Source organism: Rhineura floridana, chromosome 5 (assembly GCF_030035675.1).
Source record: "Rhineura floridana isolate rRhiFlo1 chromosome 5, rRhiFlo1.hap2, whole genome shotgun sequence".
Lineage (NCBI taxonomy): Eukaryota > Metazoa > Chordata > Lepidosauria > Squamata > Rhineuridae > Rhineura > Rhineura floridana.
Genome location: NC_084484.1, coordinates 122,872,502 through 122,897,218, shown reverse-complemented (window position 1 = coordinate 122,897,218; position 24,717 = coordinate 122,872,502). Strand labels below are relative to the sequence as shown.

General features: G+C 40.0%; 1 protein-coding gene across 4 annotated transcripts in view; it reads right to left on the bottom strand.

Moving 5' to 3' along the window:
• The window catches only part of CADM2 (cell adhesion molecule 2), an 844,740-nt gene that overhangs the window by 115,053 nt on the left and 704,970 nt on the right, over positions 1–24,717 (bottom strand). For all 4 annotated transcript variants that reach the window (XM_061627959.1, XM_061627960.1, XM_061627961.1 and 1 more), the window contains one exon: positions 5,872–6,050. In XM_061627959.1, the coding sequence (XP_061483943.1) occupies positions 5,872–6,050 (179 nt within the window). The remainder of the gene's footprint in view (positions 1–5,871; positions 6,051–24,717) is intronic.

Below are 24,717 nucleotides of genomic sequence, written 5' to 3'. Positions count from 1 at the left end.
AATGAGTTTATTGCAGCCCACTCCCGAGTGCTCCCATCTAACATATCTACAACACTAGGCTCCTTTCTTCCTATTATGGCCTTCTGGTGATTGGCCTGGCCTGAGGGCACTTAAAATCTTCTTGCCAAAAGCAAATAGTCTAGATTAAATATTCCCTACCCAGGCTCCATCTTTTAGCTAAGATTTCTATCTTAATTTCCAATCAAAGAAATGTATCATGCTTAATGACATCACTAGGGCCCACCCCTTTAACATCACCCTGTAACATGCCACCCCATGACATCACTCGGGCCCACCCCCCTGACATCACTAGGGCCCATCTCTGAAATCTCAGGGTTTCAGATGCTTCTGACCCGGCAACCCTAAATCCTATACCTACTATCTTGGAGAAAACCCTACTGAATTCAGTTAGGCTGAATAGAACTGTATAGACTGAGCTCTAAAATACTTAGGTTGCTGTTTATCTGCTGATAGATGTATTGATTTAAGTCACTGTAAGAGAATATCACACAATACTGCTCCATATTCATATACTTTGGGAGAAAGTGATTTTCCTATATTTTTATTTTTAGACTGTCCCAATTAAAGCATCACAGCATTCATCTTGTTTGTATAATTATTATGAATAAACACTATGCTTACTCTTAATCTCCAACTATGATAAACTACACATTTTCATTTAAGTCAAGCCTCTGCTTGTGCTAAAGCTGTCTGAATCTCTCTTGAGTTTTGAAGATAAATTTGGAAATTGAGGGAATTAGCAGATAGGGTCCCACTGAGAGAAGTATTCACAGGAAAGGGAATAAAAGATAGATAGGCAACTCTAAAGTACTCGATAATGAAAGCTGGAAGGAAGAAAAACTGCTGTGATTGAAAATAAGGAAGATTGTCATGTGGAAAATGTGTGCAAACATTAGAGCACAAATTAAAGAATAAAATGTAGGACAGATTCTGTTGAAACTTCCTTCATATTTTGAGAGAAAGAGAGGGGTCTTGCTCCATATTCTCAGATTCACACTGGGGAGAAGTTGTAGAAACCAGATGAATCCCAACACACTTGCATCACAAATGAATACAATTTTCATTTTCCTTCTAAAAGGCTTACACTTCTACAACACACTCTATCAGTACAGAAGACCAAAACTTACGAGAATCAATAGAACCCAACACTCACATTTTTATAAGCAATCAAGAGGCAGAGCCAATACAGAGAGACATAGGGTGTCCCCTGGTTTTGCTCGTTGCTTGTGTTTCACAAAGGATATATAGCTGTTTACATTGTTAGCTACCCAGATGTTATAATTTGGGTCCTAATAATGCTGAAATTAATTCAAGATAAATTCTAAATTATTTTAAGTTTCTTTTTGGTGAAGAAATTATATAACACTCAGTTTTACTTTCTATGACCAGTAGGGATGGAATGTATCCCTCAAACTGAAGCACTCCAAGCTGAACAAATAAATGTGGTCAAATAAATATATCAAGGAAATATTTTGGCCAAAAGTCTAATTCTTGCTAAAAATCAGCAGTTGAAATTGTCTTAGTTCAGAGGTTCCCAAACTGTGGCCCATGGACCACCAATGGTCCATGAGTTTTATTCAAGTGGTCTGTGTCATGTCCATATTAAATATTCATATTGATTTTAACTGTGTTTTTTATTTCTTATATTGAATTTTCTTATACTGCAATTTGAATTCTATGGAATGCAAATTGCGATACAAAAAGAAGCAATAAAAGTACAATTAAAAACCATACAGCATCTAGCGCAGTGCATTACAACTGCTATAACAGGTAGAAAAATCATTAAGTGGTCCGCCAAGGCCATCAGCAATTTTCAAGTGGTCCATGGGGAAAAAAGTTTGGGAACCACTGCCCTAGATTGTTTCTGTGAAGAACAGTTTATAAGTAGAAGACTTATAAGGGGCTTTAATGCAATAAACATCCTTTATCAGTACATGTTCACCTTTTGAAGAATCCACCCATTGTATTCCTGTTTTTTCTTCTTAGTACCACATTTATCCAAACAGAAACTAACAACCTGAAGCAACTGCACTCTCTAATTCTCAGCCAAATTGTGAGCCAAAGAAACAGTGCTTATCAAACTCTAATCGATTTCTCCACTTCATTCTCACTCAGGTTATACTCCCTCCCATTCACCCAACTTTGTCAGATCAGCCAGACACAACTGATAAATCTGTGAAAATTTTGCTTCCCTAATGCACTGTCGAGAGCCAGTGTGGTGTGGTGGACTACGACCTGGGAGGCCAGGGTTCGAATCCCCACAAAGCCGTGAAGCTCACTGGGTGTCATTGGGCCTGCCTCTCAGCCTCAGAGGAAGGCAATGGTGAACCACCTCTGAATACCAGTTACCATGAAAACCCTATTCATAGGGTTGCCATAAGTCGGAATGGACTTGAAGGCAGTCCATTTCCATTTTTTAATGCACCATCATGTGACCAACTGGAAAATGATAAGATGTGTAGCCCTAATTCTGCCTAACCCCAACAAAAGTTCTTGGCAATTCCTTTCAAAATATAGTTTCATTCTGTTGTGCTTGGTCCTCTTAAACTGAACTCACAAAGGGGAAAAGACCATCATAAATTCCCTTACCCAACCATGGCAGTTATTAACTCTGCATTGGAAGAATATATTAAACGCTAGAGACAATTTTTGTGCAAAATGAAGATAAGGAAATATATGCCCTCTATTAAATAGCATAACCCTTTCTTCCATTTTCAAACTGCAAAGTCAGAAAAGGGGGGGAGTTCTGTCCCACTTGGTGCACCTAATAACGCTATGTATCTAATCTCATTGCTCAAAAGTAAGAACAGGAAATTGTCTAAGATTATCATTTTAATCAAACTACACTGAAGAATCATTTGATATCAAACATTGCTAAACAGTGAAACTTTTAAAACTGGGAACATTTGACATTATCTTATTTTAGAAGGCTTACAGTGCTATTGAACTCAAATACATATTTCTGCAATTACCCTCTGCAGTTCTAAATCTATATTTGCAGAAGTTTAATTAGGGTAAACCTCCAGTATCCATTATAGTAATAAAAAATGTCAGTAAGGTCAACTTTCAGCTAGATAATATTAAAGATATGCAGGCACAGACAATCAAATAATCAAATTTAGAAACAGAAACTTGATAATGAAGAATATGTCTGACTCACATTGAGCTGGATAATCAGATCAATAGGGTCAGGGGCTGCATGCCAGTGGTGGGTGGAGCCTGGAATAAAGATTTCTTTAATTTTCACCATTGCTGTCTCAGATTAAAATTCTCTACAGGGTTGGAATGGTGTTCTTTTTTGGGTTTTTTTTTTAAAGTCAGAAATAATCAGGAGGAAATGAACAGGAAGGAAGAAACTGTGATGGGATGGAAGAATGGGGTAGTTTCAGGGGTATCAGGTGCCACATCAAATGAGGTCAGAGCCACATGTGGATCCTGGGTTGCAGGCTTCTCCCCCTATGATTTATGAAAGACAGTAAAGGGAGACTTAATTTATTCCTTGCTATTAGCAACGGCAGCCATTGAGTATCGTGCCTGCTCCTGTTTGCATAGTCTCATCACTTAATCTCTAAAATCCATTTGTGAATTTTACTTCGTGGTCAAATAGAGTATGGTGAAATACCAGAAATTGGCATTTTTTTTTGTATTTTTCTAACATTTATGCTGGTTGTGGCGGCTTTATGTTTTGCCCCACTATTTTAATTTATTCAGGGTGTTTTGGGGGCCTTAGTATGTACACCACTTTATATATTCTTTTTCTTTTTAATCGGAAAGCAGTATAGAAACTTTGCAACTAAATAAAAAAAACTTTCTAAAGGGAACAGATTAACATCTTTTTTTAAAAAGTTTTTAACGTTGTTTTGTTTTAAAGTTTTAATTTAATGTTTGTTTTAATGTATTTTAAGGTCTTTTTATGATGTTTTAAAGTGTTTTTAGAGTTTCTGTTTGCTGCCCTGGACTTCTGCTGGGAGGAAGGGCGGATATAAATCAAATAATAAAATAAAATAAACATCTCACACATATTACCAGCATATGACAGTGGACTTCTTTCATAATATTTGAGGATCATAATGTGGGTGGTGTAGTGGTTAAGGTGTTGGACTATGACCTGGGAGACCAGGGTTCAAATCCCCACATAGCCATGAAGCTCACTGGGTGACCTTGGGCCAGTCACTGCCTCTCAGCCTCGTGAAAACCCTATTCCTAGGGTTGTCATAAGTCGGAGTCAGCTTGAAGGCAGTACATTTACATTTAATGTGGGTGGAGGAGGTAAACGAATGTTGTTTTATTATTACATTTTTAAAAAAGTAAGCCTGAGGAGTAAGTTCTCACAATTTTAATGAGCCAGTCTTTACCTGTGTCACTAATCCTAGGTAAACTAATAATAAATTTCACAGGATTTATCTAGCAGCATGAACAGCATTAATCCATGGGGTTGTTTTGATAAATTATAGTTCAACAACAAAGCCAAAAATGACTAATTAAAAAGTTGATAAGAGAAATACTTATTGTAAATGTAGAATAACTGCATAAAAGTTACATGACCACCTAGTGAACTATGCTGCTAGTGACCTTGCACAAAAGAAATAGAAAAAAAGAAAATTCTCCATATGAAGTACAAACAAAATTAAATTAAATTAATATTGCTCAGCTATTTCATTTTTACTTGTCACCTTTATGTTGCTTTTTAAATGAAGCAATTCTGAACAAAGATGCTTGATTTTAAAACAAGGAAATTTAGGAAGGTGTTTCAGTTGGTCTACTCCATGTATGACTAGCATGAGATACAACACAGTGTTCTTTCCTAACTAGAGCTACGGTAACTGGAGCCACTGTGTTTCTGAATTTAACACATTTCAGTATTTATGATGAAATATTGCCAGCCATGTGAGTGTTGCTTCTTATCCCCCAAACCTCCCCTTTCTAAATGGAGGGAAGCATTATGTATTTCTAGATTCCACCTCATTCTGGAAATTCATGAGATTTAGGGATAGGCCCCTAACTAAAGAAAATTTGGGATCTTCTGCTTTGAATCACCACAATATTTTTGATATTGCAAAGCACACCCACCCTCCTTTGCAGGTATAGTCACAGGGATCCCTTCAAATACAAGAAGCCAACAGCTTGATTAGAAAACAGCACTGAATGATCTATAAAATATTACATTTTGGACTTTTTAGTAAGCTACTTTGTGGTTTCATTACAATCAAGCGGTATATACATTTTGTTAAATAATAAACAGACAACCATATAATACTGTTACTTTTGTAGTTCCCATCTGAAATGTTCCTTTCAATAACTTTGGTGGTAGTAATCTAATAATATGAAAATTACATTCAGTTCATTGTCAGAAAAAAAGCTATTTTATTTCATCCAGGGCTTACAATTAGACATTTTTCCGTCACTCACTCGATTTGTGACAGCAACTTCCATCAAACATGTATTTCCTGATATATGGTCTCAGCCAGCAGACTGACACTTAATGAAACACTGGAGACAATCAATATTTTTGTGATTAGCCAGGGTTGCTGGTTTACTGTGGTTTACTATGAACAAGCAGCATGCTTATCCAGGCATCTTGGTGACTTCTGTTTCGCTCTTCCCCAGGCATGAACAGGAGAAATAAAGGCCCAAACTTCATACACCAGCACGCTGTTCATCAAGGTAAGCCACAAGAAGCCAAAAACTCTGGCTCACCAGGATGTGCAAATGAGGCCACTACTAATGATACACAGCCAACTTTGTTTTGGGAGAAAGGTAGGGTAAAAAATAATGCTAAATAAAAACAAATAAATCAAAGCACATAACAATGCACACCATTATTTAAACGACAGAGAAGGAAGTACTCACCATGTATAATCAGAACATACTCTGCGCTGTTTAGTCCAATAGAATTTGCTGCTTCACATCGATATGTACCATTGTCCGTTTTATTTAGGACATTAATGTTTAGCTCCCTACCGGTGACAACCATTCTTTCTGGATCTGGTAAATCTCCACCATCCTTTGTCCATAATACTGGATCTGGCCTATTAAATAAAAATAAATAAACCAACTTAGCATTATTTTCAAAATATCATGCCAAATAAACCCAGCATGGGTTCTTTATGTAGCAAACCTTAAGATCAATAAAAAATTAAGCAATTAATAGACATTAGAGCTAAACAACATCATTCACCATTAAATATTATTTTTCAGTTATATGAAATGCTGGAAAAGTAATATTCATTACTTTAATTGCCTTAAAACTTGTAATGATTTCCAATCCAATTGTTGAAACGTTCATGATTAAATTTCCTATAAAACGTTAATTGTGTTTTTAAAGTATATCTCTGGATACTTTCTTTTTGAAAAATTCCTCCAAGTGATACTTAATCAGAGAAAAAATTATCATTAATAGGGTATCTGAGGCAGTTTTGTAAGGGTATGTTCTTGTCCATTATGTTAATTACATATTATTCTTTTAAAACTATGCTTATATAAACAGAGGCCAATCTCCAAGTGCCCCTTCTGGCAAAAGTACAACAGGTGATGACAGGTGGGTCTTTCCATTGGTGGGCTCCCTGCTTATGGAATGCTCTCTTCAAACAGACTCAGTTGGCACCTCCATTATCACCTTCTCAGCACCAGGCCTTTGAATGTTTTTTAGCAATGTTATTGCCATTGCTCTTGAGTATTATTTTAGTTTTATTAATTTTACTCGTGATTGTGTTTATACCGCTGTGGAAGGTGGTTCTGAATGCTGTGGTGGTTACTGTTTTTAGTGGTTCAACTTCTTGTGTTGTTTTTATATTTCTTACATTTAATTGATTTGTTATTGAAGTGTAATGGTTATTTTTATTGTAAGTCACCTTGAGACTCTGGTGTAAAACAATGAAAAGAACTATAATAATAATAATAATATATCATCATCTAGCCGCTTTGGGACAATTTGAAATCTTAACAGCAACTAGCCTTATACTAAGCATACATACATAGTTGTACCTTGCCAAAGATTCCTGAGTAAGCCTAGCCATCATGGAATAAGAAGGGAGGTCCTCCTGTGGAACAGTAATGGGATAAGAAACAGGAAACAGATAGGAATAAATGCACAGTTCTCCCAATGCAGGGATGTAGAAAGTGGCATCCCCTAAGGATCAGTACTGGGACTTGTACTTTTTAATTTGTTCATAAATTATTTAGAGTTAGGGGGTGAGCCTGGAGGTGATCAAGTTTTCTGGTCACATCAAATTGTTCAGGGGAGTTATAACAAAAAGAAATTGTGAAGAGCTTCCAAAAGATCTTTCTAAACAGAGTGCAAAGTGATGCACATGGGACAAAAATATCTTAATTTCACATATACACTCATGAGACCTGAACTGGTGAAGAATGACCAGGAATTAGACCTTGGGGTCATAGTGGATACCTTGATGAAGATGTTGACACAGTACGTGGCAGCCGTGGAAAAGGAAAAATCCATGCTAGGAATCATTGAGAAAGGAATTGAAAATAAAACTTCCAATATAAGTGCACAATCACACTTGGAATACTGTGTACAGTTCTGCTGGCCTCATCTCAAAAAGGATACTATACAGCTGGAAAAGAATCAGAAAAGTGCAACCAGAATGATCAAAGGGATGTAGCAACTCTTCTATGAGGAAGGGTTGAGCTTTTTAGTTTAGAGAAAAGACAAATGAAAAGAGATGTGCTAGAGGTGAATAAAATTATGCATGGAGAAAGTGGATTGAAAAATGTTTTTCTTCCTCTTTCATCACTCAGGAATATCTAACTAAGCTGAACGATGGACGCTTCAGGACAGACAAAAGAATTCTTCACACAGCACAACTATGGAATTTGCTCACAGAAGATGTAATAATGGCCACCAACTTGGATGGCTTTAAAAGGGATTAGACAAATTCATGGATAATAAGGTTATCAGTGGCCACTAGCCATGATAGCTATATTCTACTATTGGAGGCAGTATTCTTCTGAGTGCCGGTTGCTGGAAACCATGAGTGGGGAGAATGTTGTTGTACTTAGGTCCTGCTTTCAGGCTTCCCATAGGCATCTGGTTGGCCACTGTGAAAACAGGATGCTGGACTAGCTAGCCATAGGCCTGGTCTAGCATGCTCTTCTTATCATAGAATCATAGAATAGTAGAGCTGGAAGGGGCCTATAAGGCCTATACAGCTTGGTGCCAGAATACTCGAAAGATCTTATATACCCAATCAATCGTTGTGCTCTGCAGGTGAGGGCCTCCTGCAGATAATATCTTATCAGGAGATCCATTCTGCACAGCATAGGAAGTGGACTTTAGTGCTGTAGCACCGACTGTTTGGAATTCCCTTCCCTTAAATATTAGACAGGTACCATCTCTGTTAAGTAGAGACTTATCCCAGTCTGTGTCTGTGTTGGAATTGCTTTTTAAAGATGTTTTTAAAGTGGTTTCTTAAAATATTTTTAAAAGATGTTTTGTTTTAATATGTTTTAAAGTTTTTTAAGATGTTTCAGAGTGTTTTTAGTATTTTTGCTTGCTGCCCTGGGCTCCTTCTGGGAGGAAGGGTGGTATATAAATTTCATTTAAAAAAAAATAAAAATTCTGTGAAGGGATATACATGTTTAACATATAGTGTGACTCCGCTCCCTTTCTATTCCTCCTGTTCTTTTTGAACACATTATATCCTTCAATTGCTGTATTCCAGTCATGGAAGTACCTTTGTTGTTGTTATGTGCCTTCAAGTTGATTACGACTTATGGCGACCCTATGAATCAGTGACCTCCAAGAGCATCTGTCAGGAACCACCCTGTTCAGATCTTGTAAGTTCAGGTCTGTGGCTTCCTTTATACCTATCAAGTTGTATTTACTCTCCTGTATTAAGAATTCAAGTATATCCTATTTGTTTCCCATACTCTTAGCATTAGTATACAAACATTGTAGACCATGTGATTTATATTCACTCAGGCAAAAAAACCTTGTGGTTTAAGGATGTACCTATAGCCAACAGATATTTCTATCAAACTTTAAAAAGCAGAGGAAATGGGCAGCTATAGTGAATGCACCACAGGAGCAGGGCACTTGGTCTCCTCTCTGAGATATTGGACTACCCTACAAATCTGTCAAAATGCAAACACAATATGAGTTGGTCTTTCACAGTCCAATCCACTTCCTGTGTAGCTTGGAAGAATTTGGTAACATTAGTGAATTTGCCCGCTTTTTAGTTTGGGAGGAAAGAAATGAGATCCTGTGCAAGTTTACTGAGAATGGATTTATTGCTTATTGAGTTCAGTGGGATTTACTCCCCTGCAATCATGCTTAGGATAGGTGAAACTGACCACAGGAGATAGGGAGGGGAGGAGGCAGGAGGGGGAGGAGGAGGGTAGGTTTGATCATTTGCATGTTTATTGAGTTCAGTGGGACTTGCTCCCATGCAATCATGCTTAGGAGAGGTAAAACTGACCATAGGGAGGGAAGCCTGGAGTGAGCAGGGGAGGAGGAAGAAGGAAGAGGAGAGGAGAGAAGGGAGAGGAGAGGGGAAAGAGAGAAAAGGCAGGTCTGATCATTTGCATGCTTGTTGAGTTCAATGGGATTTACTCCTGTGCAATCATGGCTAGGATGGATAAAACTGACCATGAGGGAGGAGGAGGGAGAGGGGAGAGTAGAGGGAAGAAGGGGAAGAGGGGAGCAGAAGGAGCGGGAGAGGGAAGGAAGGGATTGGCAGGGGAGGGGGAGGGGGTGAAGGAAGGGAGAGGGAAGTGCAAAAGGGAGAAGAGAGGAGGGAGGAGGAGGGGAGGGCAGGTTACATTATTTGTATACTTATTGAATTCAGTGGGATTTACTCCCGTGCAATCAAGCTTGAAAATGAAATGGAGTGCCTTCAAGTCAATTCCAACTTATGGCGACCCTATGAATAGGGTTTTCATGGTAAGTAGTATTCAGCTGTGGTTTACTATGCCTTCCTCTGAGGCTGAGAGGCAGTGACTGGCCCAAGATCACCCAGTGAGCTTCATGGCTGTGTGGGGATTTGAACCCTGGTCTCCCAGGTCGTAGTCCTAGGATAGGTAAAAATGACCATGCAGAGGAGGAGAGGAGGGGGAGGGACAGAGAGGAGGAAAAGAAGCACGAGGGGGAAGGATGGGATTGGAAGGGGATGGGGGAGGGAGGGGGCAAGAAGGTGGGAATAGGAGGGAGGGCAGGTTTGATCATTTGCATGCTTTTTGAGTTCAGTGGGATTTACTCCTGTGCAATCATGCTTAGGATATGTGAAACTGACCTGAGGGAGGGGTTGGGGGATGAGGAGGGCAGGAAGGGGTTGGGGAGGGGAGTCCATGGATCTTCTCGGCATACTTGGGTTTCAATCCCTCACAGCAGGGAGTCTCCCACTCCTCCTCCTCCTCCTCTTTCTACTACTTTTTCTTGTTGTGGGGCGTGGTTTCATTGCCTTTGCTTGACTGAGCTTCAGCATCTCACTTGCTGTTGCACCTGTAATTCTTCCTCTGTAGGCTGTCCTCCAATCTCATCCTCAAATGCCTGAAAGCAGTTCTATAGTTCCACCAGTGCAGGGTGTCTTCTAGCTCTTCTGCTCCTAACTGTCACTCCTTTTCAATGGAGTCCTCAACACTCTCCTCTTCTGCTTCAATGTGCTGTTGTTGCTCCACCTCCTATCTTCTCGTTGTTGTTGTTCGAGCATTCTGTCTAAGAAGACTTTATCTTCTCTCATACTCTTGAGTGTGGCCATCCGCTGCTCTATGCCTCTCACTTTCTCTTCCAACAGCGCTACCAGCTTGCATTTGCACATGTATGCCATATTGTTCTCAGGTAAGAAAACAAACATTACACACACCTTGCAGTTCACCACCACTGGAGTGTCCTTTCTGTCCATAGTCTCTATTGCCTTTTGTTGCTTTCTTCCGACTTTTATTGGAATGGCCTGTGTTTTCCCCTGTCCTCCTTGAAGAAAAACAGGAGAATCCCACTGATATGTGCTTCGTGCTACAAGATTTTTTTTGTTAGGTACCTCCCCTTTGACCTCCCCTGCTGAATTCCACTGCCAAACTCCTGTTAGCTCTCCCTAGTTGCTCGCTCTGTTTGCTTGCTCTCTGAGAGCTGGCTCACTTGTATATCCTCTGGACCAGCTGAGATAGCTCTCTCCGCTCTGCTCAGTTAGGAGTCAAGAAACAGAATGAAACTCCCAGCGCACACAGCTGCTATTAGTAGCAGTCAGTAGTTACCAGGCCTATGTCCCTTCAGTCAACAGCTATCAGGCCATGCCTCTTCCACTCAAACTGCTATGGAGCCCTTCAGCCTTTCCATCCTTATGTACTTATGTTCACTATCATGCGTATGCTTGCACAGAATGGAGTACCAGTGTGATACAATACCACAGACCACAATGTCATAGTGACCAGAGCTTGGAAGTAACTAGTTACAAGTAACGAATTACTTGTAATTCATTACTTTTTCGAGTAACGAGTGGGTAATTCCTTTACATTTTGATTGTAATAGAACTAGGTGTAATTTTACTACTTTTGTGGAGTAATTGTAACGTTTCCAGAATTACTTTTGGGCATTACTTGAGGGGGGGCAGGGGAAGTCTTCTGCCCCTCTGATTTGTGGATGAAAATAATGTGTCTCAAATTGGGCTTCTGTGCAGTATTGCTCTTTCCTCATGCTCTGTGGATGAGTAGGAGGCGATGCAGGAGGCGGCGGAGAGTGAGATGGGGTGGAGTGGAGAAAACAATTATTTTACAAAATGGATAGTGGTGGTGAAGAATGGAGTGGAGGGGAAAAGGATCTGGAGGTCAAGAACATGGATAAAGGAGGAGGAGGAGGCAGCAGCAGAATGGAGATAAAGAACTGTGGAGGTGAAAGATGATTGTGTGTGTGTGTGTGTGTGTGTGTGTGAGAGTGAGTGAGAGAGAGAGAGAGAGAGAGAGAGAGAGAGAGAATACTGTGTTTGCACTTGGCACACTAAGTGGCCTCCACCACCCTCTCTGGCTACTGTGCTGCATTTGTAGTATTTTAACTTTTTTGCATCTCAGGGGAAAATGTTTGCTTGAGTGAGTGTTCCTTAGTTGGTGGCAGGGCAGGGTCCGGGAGGTGGTTAAGTGAGAGAGATTATGCTGGCTGGCTGAGTGGAGGGGTTGCACTTGGTTTGGCATGCAAAGATCTGAGTAGTGGCCTCAGCCTCCCTTCCCACCACTCTTACCAGCAGAGAGACCACCATTGCTATCTTATGAATAAAAATAATTATTCTACTACCTCTGTATGTGTGTGTTTATTTTTACTGTTGTTTTAGGCTACTTACATGTGCAGCAGCCAAGGCCAGCACCTTGTAGGCTTTTTTAAAAAGTAACTGAAATGTAATTGTAGTGATTACTTTGGAGGAAAAGTAAAGTAATCAGTTACTTTCAGAGCAATTGTAATTGTAACAGTAATTACTACTTCGTTTGGCCATGTAACTGTAACTGTAATTTATTACTTTTTAAAAGTAATCTTCCAAGCTCTGATAGTAACATTATAGGAATAAAGTTATACAGGCACATATGACTGTTCCACTATTTAAGACTTGGATGAAAACAGTAAGCTTTTACAAGGCAATAGAGTGTGTAGGTAGATCATCACAGACTGCTAAAAGGTACAGAGAAAGAAAAGCTAAAGAAAGGTGAGCACCAGATCTTCATAATAGTAATGAGGTGAAATTAAAATGCATGGGGATAAAAATGGAAGTGCAATAAAACTAGGCGAACTGGGACATACCAGAGAATTGGGGAAGAGAATGAATCTTTAAAGGTTTGGTGAGAATAAAGTCATCCTCAAATAGGAACTATGGAGAACCAAAAAGTAATTAATAAGAAAGATTTGAGATAGCTTGGAGAATTCTATGGTAGTGTAAAATTCTAGAGCATTTCTATTTTTTATATTGCTTTGTCCTAAAGCCTCAGGATGAAAGCAATATAAATATAAAATCTATTTTTACTAATATAACAAAAAATCTAACAATATATAATATTTTAATGCCGTAGCATATTAAATTATAACATTCATAGTAAACGATGTGAGAAATAAACAGAAGCCCCAAATATTAACCCACAAATCACTACCCATATGACCCCAATTCAACTTTTCATTCAAATGAAACTCCAACAATACTGCAGATGTTTTAATGTGGCAGGTTATGAAAATAAAAGAATGAAAAACCAGAAGAGCTGCTTTAGTTTTTAGTGTGCAAATGTGTGATGTCATATCATATGCATGCATGATAAAAGGTGTACGTGAGGGAGTGGCTGCTTTTTAATGCACATTCTAGTTTACTGCTAACTAGAGAATGCTAACCAATTGCAAACTGAAATTGTGCCTTACACAGTTGTGTCTAGTCTTTGAACTCTTACCTTCCCTATTCAGATGAAGAAGGGAAGATGACAGGCACACTCTAGCAAACAGTAAACTAGCATATTTTTTATTGACATCCAAATAGTATGTTTCCTGGTGTAACCAAAACAAAAACAAAAAACCAAATCAATCTCAAATGCCCATGCACTGTAAGATATATCTGCATAAATTTTACAGAATGGCAAGAAGAACGTTAGGAAGAATATTAGAATATTAGAAGAATATTAGGCAGGTGCCATCTCTGCTATCTTTTTGGTGCCTTTTGAAGACTTTCCTCTTTCAACAAGCCTTTTAGGTTGAGACCTATCCCAGTCTGCGCCCGTGTTAGAATTGCTTAATATGTTTTTTAATAATGTTTTTAATCCTTTTTAAAAGTTTTTTTTAAAAAAATGTTTTTAACGCTGTTTTGTTTTAATGTAATTTAAAATATGTTTTTATGCTGTTTTAAAGTCTTTTTAGCGCTTTGTTTGCCACCCTGGGCTCCTGCTGGAAGGAAGGGCGGGATACAAATTGAATAATAAATAAATAAATAAACAAGATATGCATTATCTGCCCACCACTTAACAGATTCATGACCATAATTTTTAAAGCATCTTTTAGAGATGTTTTGGAAAACTATGTAACACATAAATTAAACAAGTAAATTATCCTAGATGTGAAACCTCACACAAATACAAATAATCAAAACAATGATAGAATTATATGGATCTGTTTCAATCTGGGTTCAGGCTGAGTTTTGGGACTGAATCCACTTTGGTCGCCTGATGGATGACCTGTATCAAGAACAGGACAGGGGGAGTGTGACTCTTCTTCTGCTTCTTGATCTATCTGAGGCTTTTGATACCATTGACCATGGTATCCTCAAGAAATGGCTCTGTGGGATGGGTATTTGTGGGCACTGTTTTATAGTGGTTCCACTCTTACCTACAGGGTTGTGTCCGGAGAGAAGTGGGAGACTGTTTCAGCTCCACAGTCTTTGTGCTATGGTGTACCACATGGTACACTCTTATCCCCAATGCTGTTTAACATCTTAAGCCAGTCAGTGCGATTATCTGGAGTTTTGAGGTAAAGTAGAATCAGTATGCTGATGACATGTAGCTCTACTTCCCATAATATATGAGTCAGGAGAGGCTGTGCGTAATCTTGTTTGTTGTATGGGCACAGTGGTATACTGGATGAGGGCTAATAACCTATGCTTGAATCATGGGAAAATGACAGAACTGTGGGTTGGTAGTTCTCATGTCTGGGAGACTGGCCAGTTGCCTGTTTTGAAGTGGGGGTGCAGTCTGTCTAAAAGAACAAGTTTGGACTCTGTGGGTGCTCCCATATCCATCTTTGTTGCTGGAGGCTTAGGTAGCCTCAGCCTTTTACCAACTACGTATGGTATGCCAACTATGGCTGTTAATAAGAACAGCCTGTTGGATCAAACCAATGGCCCATCTAGTTTAGCATTCTGTTCTCTCAATGGTTAACCAGTTGCCTTTGGACAGGGATAGTCTGGGTCATAATGATTCATATATTGGTAACCTGAAGACTTCATTATTCCAATATGTTATATGTGAGCAACCCTTGGCCTGGTCCAGAGGCTTGAGCTGGTGCAAAATCCTGTGGCTAGACTGATGATGGTGACAGACTATTGTCAGCACATAACTCCCATGCTCAAAAGCTTGCACTGGCTGTCCATATACTACAAGCCACGTCTGAGGTTCTTGTATAATTTACAAGGTCCTTATCAACTTAGGATACCCGATCCCTTATATCCCATCCCAATAATAAGCTCTTCAGGGGAGTCAATGTTAGTGGGTCCTCTCTTGGTATGAACCAGGAATCATGCATTCAATATTGTGGGCCCAATTTTAAGGAGCTGCATTTCAGCTAAGTTCAGACCCCTTCCCTGTTGAACTTCTGGTGCTTACTGATGGCCTTTTCATTCTGGCAGGCTTTTAAATTGAATTCTGATTTTATAGTTTTAACTCATTTTTAGTCATTGAGTCTTGGGTATACTGCTTAGAGATGACTGTAATTAAGTAGTATATAAATTGCTGAAATAAATAAACAAATAAATGTTATTATCATAGAGAAATAACAATGATGGGCACAGCAACATTAAACCCCAGATCCATTGGCTGGAGGGGGTTATGAAGGAAAGGAGGTACCTCTCTGCTGGTGGAGTAGATGTTAATTATAGCAACCACAAACATCTCTAGAATATTTCCAGGGCCCCTCCAAAGTTCTCAATTCCCATGAGCCTCACCCAGCACAATCAAGTCCATCAATATCTGGAGTGCCATAGGTTTCCCAACACTGCTCTGTGATGTTATGTGCTATAATTAACAATTAAGCATGAGAGATGCATAAAAAAAGAAGTTTAAAGTTTCAGAACGAAGCCTTACAAACATAGTAGATATATATTTGGAACCTATGAGTCATATATTGCCTGCCCACGCTTTAGCAGATTCAAGCTCATAATCTCAAAAGCACATCTTAGGAGAATTCTGCAACAGTCAAACAAATAAAGTAATGTATGAGTGAAAAGTCCCACAAAGGCAAATCATCAAAATGATAACAAAAAAATTAGCATAACAAATGATAGGTAGAGCAATCCTAACCCACAGATCTGCTGGCTAGAGGGAACTAGGAAGATGCAGAAGTGCCTCTCCAATGGCAGAGGTTTGCTGGCAGAGGGGGGCATCAGCTGTGGAGACCCCTGCTGTACCTGCAAAGAGATCGTGCTTCTTTGGATCCAACATGATAGTTTTGTGTTGCTCATGCTTCTTTTCTCATCCTGCTCCTGCTTATTGGATCCAACACAGTATTTCCCTTATTCATTCAGGGATATAAGATAAGCAGCTCCCTCCACTTTGTTGTCAGGAGAGCAAAATGCTACCACCGTTATATGAGTGAATCCTTTGCACTATGGCTCCAAATGGTTCCATTTTGACTGGTAAAAAGAAAGTTGTGTAAAGAGTTGGCTGCAATGGGAAAATGAAGAATGTTTCTCTGTCAACATGGAAAAGGGAGTGGCTCCATCCACTTTACACCTAAGATGTGTGCAATTTGTTTTTACTGTCTTTAATACTGAATTTTAAATTGTTGTAACCTGCCCTGGGACCTACTGGTGATGGGCAGATTAATAAACTGAACTGCTGCTGCTGCTGCTGCTGCTGCTACTACTACTACTACTACTAGCATGGGATCTCCAGACCCTTGACAGCTACCACCCAGTTCCAAGCTAATAAAATTTTAGTGTTCTTAGTCCTGAGGAGGAAAAAAACTGAACACAAAGTACTATATGCACTATAAAAAAACCAAGGAAAAGCCAGTCATTTAGAACCACCCCCTTTTGTGAGTTAATGAGGTGCCTTCCAGGACCAGCTCTTTTGGGTACATCTAGCCTCTGACCACCCAAGTCTATAATTGCCCTAGCATGCTAGGATTTGCCTCAGTTCAACACTTCACCATAGGAATTCCTTCTTCCCTCCTGGCATTTATTAGAGACATTTACGGGACAATCTAAGAATCTGAAGGATTGGCTTGTCCATAGTAACACCAGCTTTCCTTCTGGCTCTTGACAGCCAGTCCTAAGGAATGCCTCTGCACCCATAGGGCACCACCCCTGTGGTCACTGTGCTTTCTGCAAGTACATCTGCAGGTGCTAGTCTTTTCCTAATCCTGTTGACAACGGGTCTATTTCCTTCATCACTTTTTCACATGCAGTAGTACTAATTAGGGTTGCCAGGTCCATGGCCTGAGACTGATCCTGTATCTTTAGGAGAAGAGAAAGTCAGGCAAGTGCAGGTGTTCTTGCAACACTGTAATGAGAAAAACCACAAGGTGGAATTCTCCCTTTCCCCTGCACAACTTTTAAAGATACAGAAGACCTCTTGGTTGCCAGGCCCGGCCTCCAAGAGGTCTTCTGTATCTTTGCCTATTAATGAATTCATGCAATTGAGTGCCCTCGTAAAAAACTGTAGATAGGACAAACAAAACAATCTTTTAAAAAATGTGTTAGTGAACACTTGAGGAATATCTGAAATAACAGAGTTGAGTCTCCCCTAGTGGTCAATGCCAGCGGACATGCTGTCAGCAAATTGGTCTTTTGGACTATGCAAAAAGTGCACTGTGTAAATAAAAAGATCTTATTAAAAAGGGACCTGTTTTGGATACTCCAGTTCAGAAGTCTGTGCCCCGCAGCTCTGAATGAAGACCTAGATGTTATGTGCTATTGTAGGGAGCACACAGTTTTTAGAAGCAACTACAACATAAACAAAACATGACCAAAAAGTTCTTCTGCCTTAGCCTTGGCAGCAGGCTATTTTGCAATACCATGTACATTTAGTTATGAGTATACCTTCTACTTTGCTTGTAAATAAACATAAGTACATTGTGTCCTTAAGAACCCAGAAAATGACATCATCTGGACTGGTTTGTTTTATCCACATGAATGAATATGGTTTTACATTGCAGCATCCTCTGAAACTAGTTGCTTCTTCGAATCTTACCTTTCAATTTTATGAGGAATTTGTCTTATGTATCCATAAGGTATGTGAGTTTTCCTTTTAATATTGATGATCTTTTGGTTGTCCTCTCCCTGTTGTTTTATAATATGTATGACAGTACAATGCAGTGTATTGTTTAGTGGAATATTTTTTACTTGGTTTGTTAAGCATTAGTATTTGTTCACAACATTGTAACAGTTTCAATAATTTTAATTTGAGGGTGTATTTATTTACTCTTTCAGATTACCCTTGAATCGCAGTTGAATCACAGGAGGTATCCAGAGCACAGCCTTGTCCTGATTGTTTGGATGAGTTTCAGTTGGTGCAGCTCGAGGATGTTGACAAGGTGCTTGGACAGGTGCGCGCGACCACTTATGCTCTGGACCCTTGCCCCTCATGGCTAATAAAAGCTAGCAGGGATGGAACAGCTGGTTGGGCCAGGGAGGTGATTAATGCCTCACTGCGAGAGGGAGTAGTCCCTGGCTGCCTAAAAGAGGCGGTAGTGAGACCACTTCTGAAAAAATCTTCCCTAGACCCAGAAGATTTTAATAACTATAGACCGGTGGCAAATGTCCCATTCCTGGGCAAGGTTCTGGAACAAGTGGTTTCTAGCCAGCTCCAGACACTCTTGGATGAGACCGATTATCTGGATCCATTTCAGTCGGGTTTCAGGCCTGGTTTTGGCACGGAGACAGCCTTGGTCGCCCTGTATGATGACCTTTGTCGGGAGAAAGACAGGGGGAGTGTGACTCTGCTGATTCTCCTTGACCTCTCAGCGGCTTTTGATACCATCGACCATGGTATCCTTCTGGGGAGACTTGCTGATCTGGGAGTAGGAGGCACTGCTTGGCGGTGGTTCTGCTCCTACTTGGCGGGTTGCCTCCAGAAGGTAGTGCTTGGGGAACATTGTTCGGCACCCTGGGTTCTCCAGTATGGAGTGCCGCAGGGGTCAGTTCTGTCCCCCACGCTTTTTAACATCTATATGAAGCCGTTGGGTACGGTCATCAGGAGCTTTGGAGTGCGTTGCCATCAGTATGCTGATGACACGCAGCTCTATTTCTCCTTTTCATCTTCTTCACGTGAGGCTGTCAATGTGCTGAACCGTGCCTGGCTGCGACAATGGACTGGATGAGAGCTAATAAACTGAGGCTTAATCCAGACAAGACTGAGATGCTGCTAGTAGGAGGTTCTTCTGACCGGATGGTGGATGTTCAACCTGTTCTGGATGGGGTCGCACTCCCCCTGAAGGAGCAGGTTCGCAGCCTGGGAGTTGTTCTTGATTCATCCCTGTCACTTGAGGCTCAGGTAGCCTCGGTGGCCCGGAATGCTTTCTACCAACTTCGGTTGGTAGCCCAGCTGCGCCCCTATCTGGACAGAGAAAATCTCGCTGCAGTTGTCCATGCTCTGGTAACCTCCAAATTAGATTACTGCAATGTGCTCTACATGGGGCTGCCTTTGAAGACGGTTCAGAAATTGCAGCTCGTGCAAAATGCAGCGGCCAGACTATTGACACGGACAAGGCGGTCCGAACACATAACACCGATTCTGGCCCACTTGCATTGGCTGCCTATATGTTTCCGGGCTCGATTCAAAGTGCTGGTTTTAACCTATAAAGCTTTACACGGCTTGGGACCACACTACCTGATGGAACACCTCTCCCAATATGAACCTACCCGTACACTGCGCTCAACATCGAAGGCCCTCCTCCAGGTGCCTCCTCAGAGGGAGGCTCGGAGGATGACAACAAGAAAGAGGGCCTTCTCAGTGGTGGCCCCCGAATTGTGGAATGATCTTCCTGACGAGGCACGCCTGGCACCAACATTACTATCCTTTCGGCGCCAGGTTAAAACTTTCCTCTTCTCCCAGGCATTTTAGCATTTTAGTATTTTAGTATTTAGTATTTTAATATGTGTTTTCATCTGTCTTAAAATGTTACAATTTTGAAATTTGGATGTAGTTTTAAAATTGTTTAAATATGTGTTTTAATTGTGGATGGAAGTTTTAGTTTGTGCACTGCCCAGAGAGCTTCGGCTATGGGGCGGTATAGAAATTTAATAAAATAAATAAATAAATAAATAAATACCCTTGACAAAGGGTTTGGTGATAACCCAAAATGTGTTGGGCCAGACTAAATTATCTTTAATATTTCAACACCTCTGCAGTGTCATTTGGCCTCAGCACCTTAAGGACTCTCCTCTCCCTGGTTTGTGTGCACATTGGTGCCTCCCTGTCATTCCTGGAGGAACCCTGGAACTATTACTTCACTTAAACCACCCAGTAGCCCATGAAATTTCAGGGACATGCTACGGAATAGATCCTCCAATCTTCTGTCAAGAGCAATATCTAGTCCTGTTTTCATTGTGTTTTCAGTACATTCCCTAAATAGTAGCTTTCCCTGATCCTCACCTTGTTGAATGACAAACCCTTTTGAAACTAAATTTGATCTCAATAGCAGTTTGTGTTCTGGTAAGGAAGGGTCTTTTTGTTGTAAGAATAGCTTATTGGATAATGAGAATAACAATTAATGATAATGCTTGGAATGAGACAGCATACAAATAAAAAATGCATGTTTAAATAAAATATGGATGTGCCTTTAGGATTCTCAGAGGTAAGAACTCAATTTTTTTTAAAAAATGCAGCTGTATTTTACTTCTACAGTTTGAAAGGGAAGGTAAGATAGAATGATGTTCCCCATCATTATATAACATTCTAAGAGATTTTGTCTGCCTTTGGGAGAATAAAAGGAAAAGAGAAGAAGCAAAGTTTATTTAGCTTCCCTGTCCCATCTCCTGTTAATATCTCTGAAAGAAAGAATGGACAGGATGGCATCTCCCACATTTCCTGTACAGAAGCCAATTGTACTACCTGTTGAATCTTACTTCAACACTAGTGACGAAACAATATCATCCACCTGAGGCATCAGGCCAGATTAGGGAGCTCAGGAGAGGCCATGTGGCAAAAGAGGAGAATGGCTGGGAAAGGGGGTCAAGAAAAAGAACTGGGGGTTCCTTCCTAGTAGGGTCTGCTACTCAAGGCAGTCACCTCACTTTGCCTAATGGTATACTACAAGTAACACTTATCACACAGTTGCCTTTTGAGTACAAGCTTTTTCTGTCACTAATTGCCAGTAGGGGGACCTCATCTGGATTGAGACCCTGGCATGGGGATGGCTTGACTCTCCAGACTGGGAATGCATGAAGGAGCAAAGGGTTAATGATCCCCTATCCTATGTCAGGATCCTGATCTGGTTCAGGTACACTGTGCTAGCAATTTGTGAATGAAAAAGTTTGCACTCAAAGGGGCAACTGTGATAGATATCATCACACGTAGTTTCACCGTTAATTTAGCCCTGAGAAAGGAGCTCTTGTCACATCACATGGATTATACCCACCTGTACTGATAGGGGGTCAGGGACACTGCAGAGCTCAGATAGTCTCTAACACATGGAAGGAAAGCTGCCTTGTGAGGATCTATCAGATGGATAAATTTTCTGTGAATGTGTGTCAAACGCAATGGGAGGGACAATATTTTGTGTGTTGTGTAGAATGACAAAGTGCCTAAGGCTTTTTGCAATGATTCTATAACCTGCCTATATAGATTTTCTACATTATTTAAACCCAAGCTAAAGCAGAATGTTTCCTTATCCTACCATGCTTACAGCCAGTCAGTGTTTCTATAATTGTAACACAAGCAGGAATTGTGCCAGCTGGATCAGACAACAGGTCTGCTGAGTCAGATATAAGAAAGAGCAATGATGGGACACAGCATAGAATAAAATGTCTCATGTCTGAGAAATGTCACCATAGGAACTGTCCCTGTGAGACTGCTGAACTCAATCCCTAAGTGAACTTGGCTTGCATCTTGCACTTTTGGCTTTTCCTGTGCCTATTTATTTTTATCTTCTCCTATTTCCTATTTTAAACTCAATTACATCACAGTACCATCAGGACTATAGGAATAAAATGAAGGTGTCCTCCACAGGAATACAACAGAGGTGCTTTCCACTGTACAAATGTGAAGCACAGTTGCTTGGGAGTAAGATCATTTTGTTATAAAAAGGAATAATATATTTTTAAAGTGAAAATAATAAAAATGAGCATTTGTAACCCAGCCTGATGCTCTCTGACTAAAAAATGTTTTTTTACATAAGAAGAAAGGATGTTGCAGTGACCAGAGTTGCAGTGACACCTATGCCAGCTTAACGTCTGACACAGGGCCTATTTGCTACTGCACCCATCATTTGCTGCTATCTGAGTAATCATTTGGGGGCTTCCTTGGCTATGGGGCCCTAGACTTTGGTCCTGAGGTCCAGCGCTAGCTGTGCCACTGACTGATAGCAATTGTTCCCAGCTTGGGTAGGAAAACAGACAGGTAAATTATACAAGCTATCAGTTGTATTACTCACAGAAGTGGAAACAAATATTCCTTCAGTGTAGGCTAGCAGCAATTATGCTTCCGTTGACATCAAATGTCTTCAGGAGGAAAGGAGTCTAGTTTTACTCTCTGTTTAGTGATTTATATTAGCATCCAATGAGCTCATTTCCCCAATACATTTAGTAAAAAGGAGAAAAGCAGAGTTCGTTCACAAACTCTGGAGCAAAGGGGAATATGGGCTTTATAACAATGACTAGGTTTAGTAAAGATTATCTAAAGCCAGCAAGCTAATCTTTTACTGCTTTCATAGTCCATTGGGTGGAGGGAAAAATAATCTGAGTCTGAGATCATGATGTAACAATAGTCCTATTTGGCTTTCCATTTCCCTCACATGATTACACACACTTGCCAGCCCTCCCCACTTCTGTGCATCACAGTCACCATACTTACATGAGCTGCAGTGCATTTTTCTGAAGAAAGGAGCCTCCAGTACTCTGATTATGCAGATTTCTAAATCATGGGAGAAGCCTCTACAGGAGGCTCCCTACCTAATAATAATAATAATAATAATAATAATAATAATAATAATAATAATAATAATAATAATAATAATAAATTTATGTTATTGAAGACTATAAGTATGGAGACTGTGAGGTGTTGGAAGGGGTGGGGCTTGTCGCCAGTGCCCCTCTCCCTGACTCTCCTTCATGTTTTTGTAGTCACATGAGGGAAATGAACACCTGAATAGAGCTAGCAACTAAGGGCCAAACTTTATGCGACTTTTAAGAACATTATTAAAAAGCATGCTTAGACTGATTGTGTGTCTTTGTTTACTAAAAAGCAGCCTAGGGAGCCCTAATCTGGTTTAGGGGCATATACTGTGCATGTGTGTGAAACCCTTGTTTCCTGTGCTTTTTTTTTTTTGCCAAAAATTGCCCCTTTGAAGCTATTTCCACTGATTTTAAAATAAAATAAAAATTGATCAAATCGTTTGGGAAAGGACAAATGGAACTAGCGGAAAAGGTTACCATCCCCCCGTCCTGTGATCCTGACCTGGATTAGCTGCTCTTGTGCTTTCTTTTTTGCACGCAGCCAGTCTAAACATGTTTTTGAATCATTTGCTTAAAGATATGACTTAAAGGCTACTCACTCTAATGATTGTGTCTTTAAGCACTTTTTTACTCTGGCCTCCGACACATAAAGTGTATGTTTTCGGGATTGGAATCTGCTTTAATTGTTTTTAACATTGAGTTTTAAACTGTTGTAACCTGCCCTGGGATCTGCTGGTGAAAGGCAGGTAGTAAATTTAATGATGATGATGATGATGATGATGATGTATTACACTATAGGATCTCTATAACAAAACAATGGCTATTTTCTACATGAGAGCAATGAGAGCAAATGAAAATCCAAAGTACTAAGATAAATAAATAACAATAGTCATATTGAAAACCATTCAGAGGTTTTCAGTAAACCCATGTATAAGTTATTTCAAACTACTTCTTTCTGTTTCCTTCATACATCCTCTCAACACCAAGGGCCTGTTCACCAACATTGCAGCATTATTGGAACTCTTAACCACAGTGACAGGGAAACCTCAGTGCTCCAATTATGCTTGCATGCTGGAATCATCTGGGCAGGTCAGTAGCTACACCTCTGCCTAATGTACTTCAGGGGGGTGTTGTAAGAATAAAAGGAGTGGGGAAGAACCTTTGGATGGCCTTTCGATAAGATGATGGATGTCTTCCCTCCTCTGCATTGCTGTTCTGTGCTCTTGTTTTGTTATTTTGACACTGATTATTTCATGGTTATATTTTGTTTTTAATGTAAATTATAGCCATTCTAACTAATATTTTTGCAACCCACCATTCAATGAAGGCTGGGCTAAACGTACAATAAATAAATAGCATCATGCTCAGTCTTTATGGTACTCTTTGGATGAGTGTAAATATATGGCTGTTGCTTGTCTCTCTATGGTTCAAGAACTGATAAGGGCCCACATGATCACATTTTCTGCTCTGCCTTTCCCCATAATTTCTGAACTACAAATTCCTGCTGCTTGTCTTCATTGTGGTTGAGACTCACAGGGTTCCTACATAACCATAACTTGAAGTTAATTTCAAACCCTATTTTCAAATCCTAGTTAAGCAGTAATCTTGAATAGTCTTTGCTTGTAGTTAATGCTATTGTGAATATGTCACACTTAACATTAATTAATCAATCAATATTGTCTTGTGTTGTGTTGCTATTGCTACAACAATCTAAGGCCGTAGACCTATCCACACTTACATGGAAGTAATCCCTGCTGATCAAAGCAGGATTTACATCTGAGTAAGTACACATAAGATTTTAATATAGCTACTCTTCTGAAATATCCATTTGTTGCTTAATATTGTCTTCATCTCAGTACATTACTACTTTAAAAACTGAACTGTGCATACCTTTGTTACTATA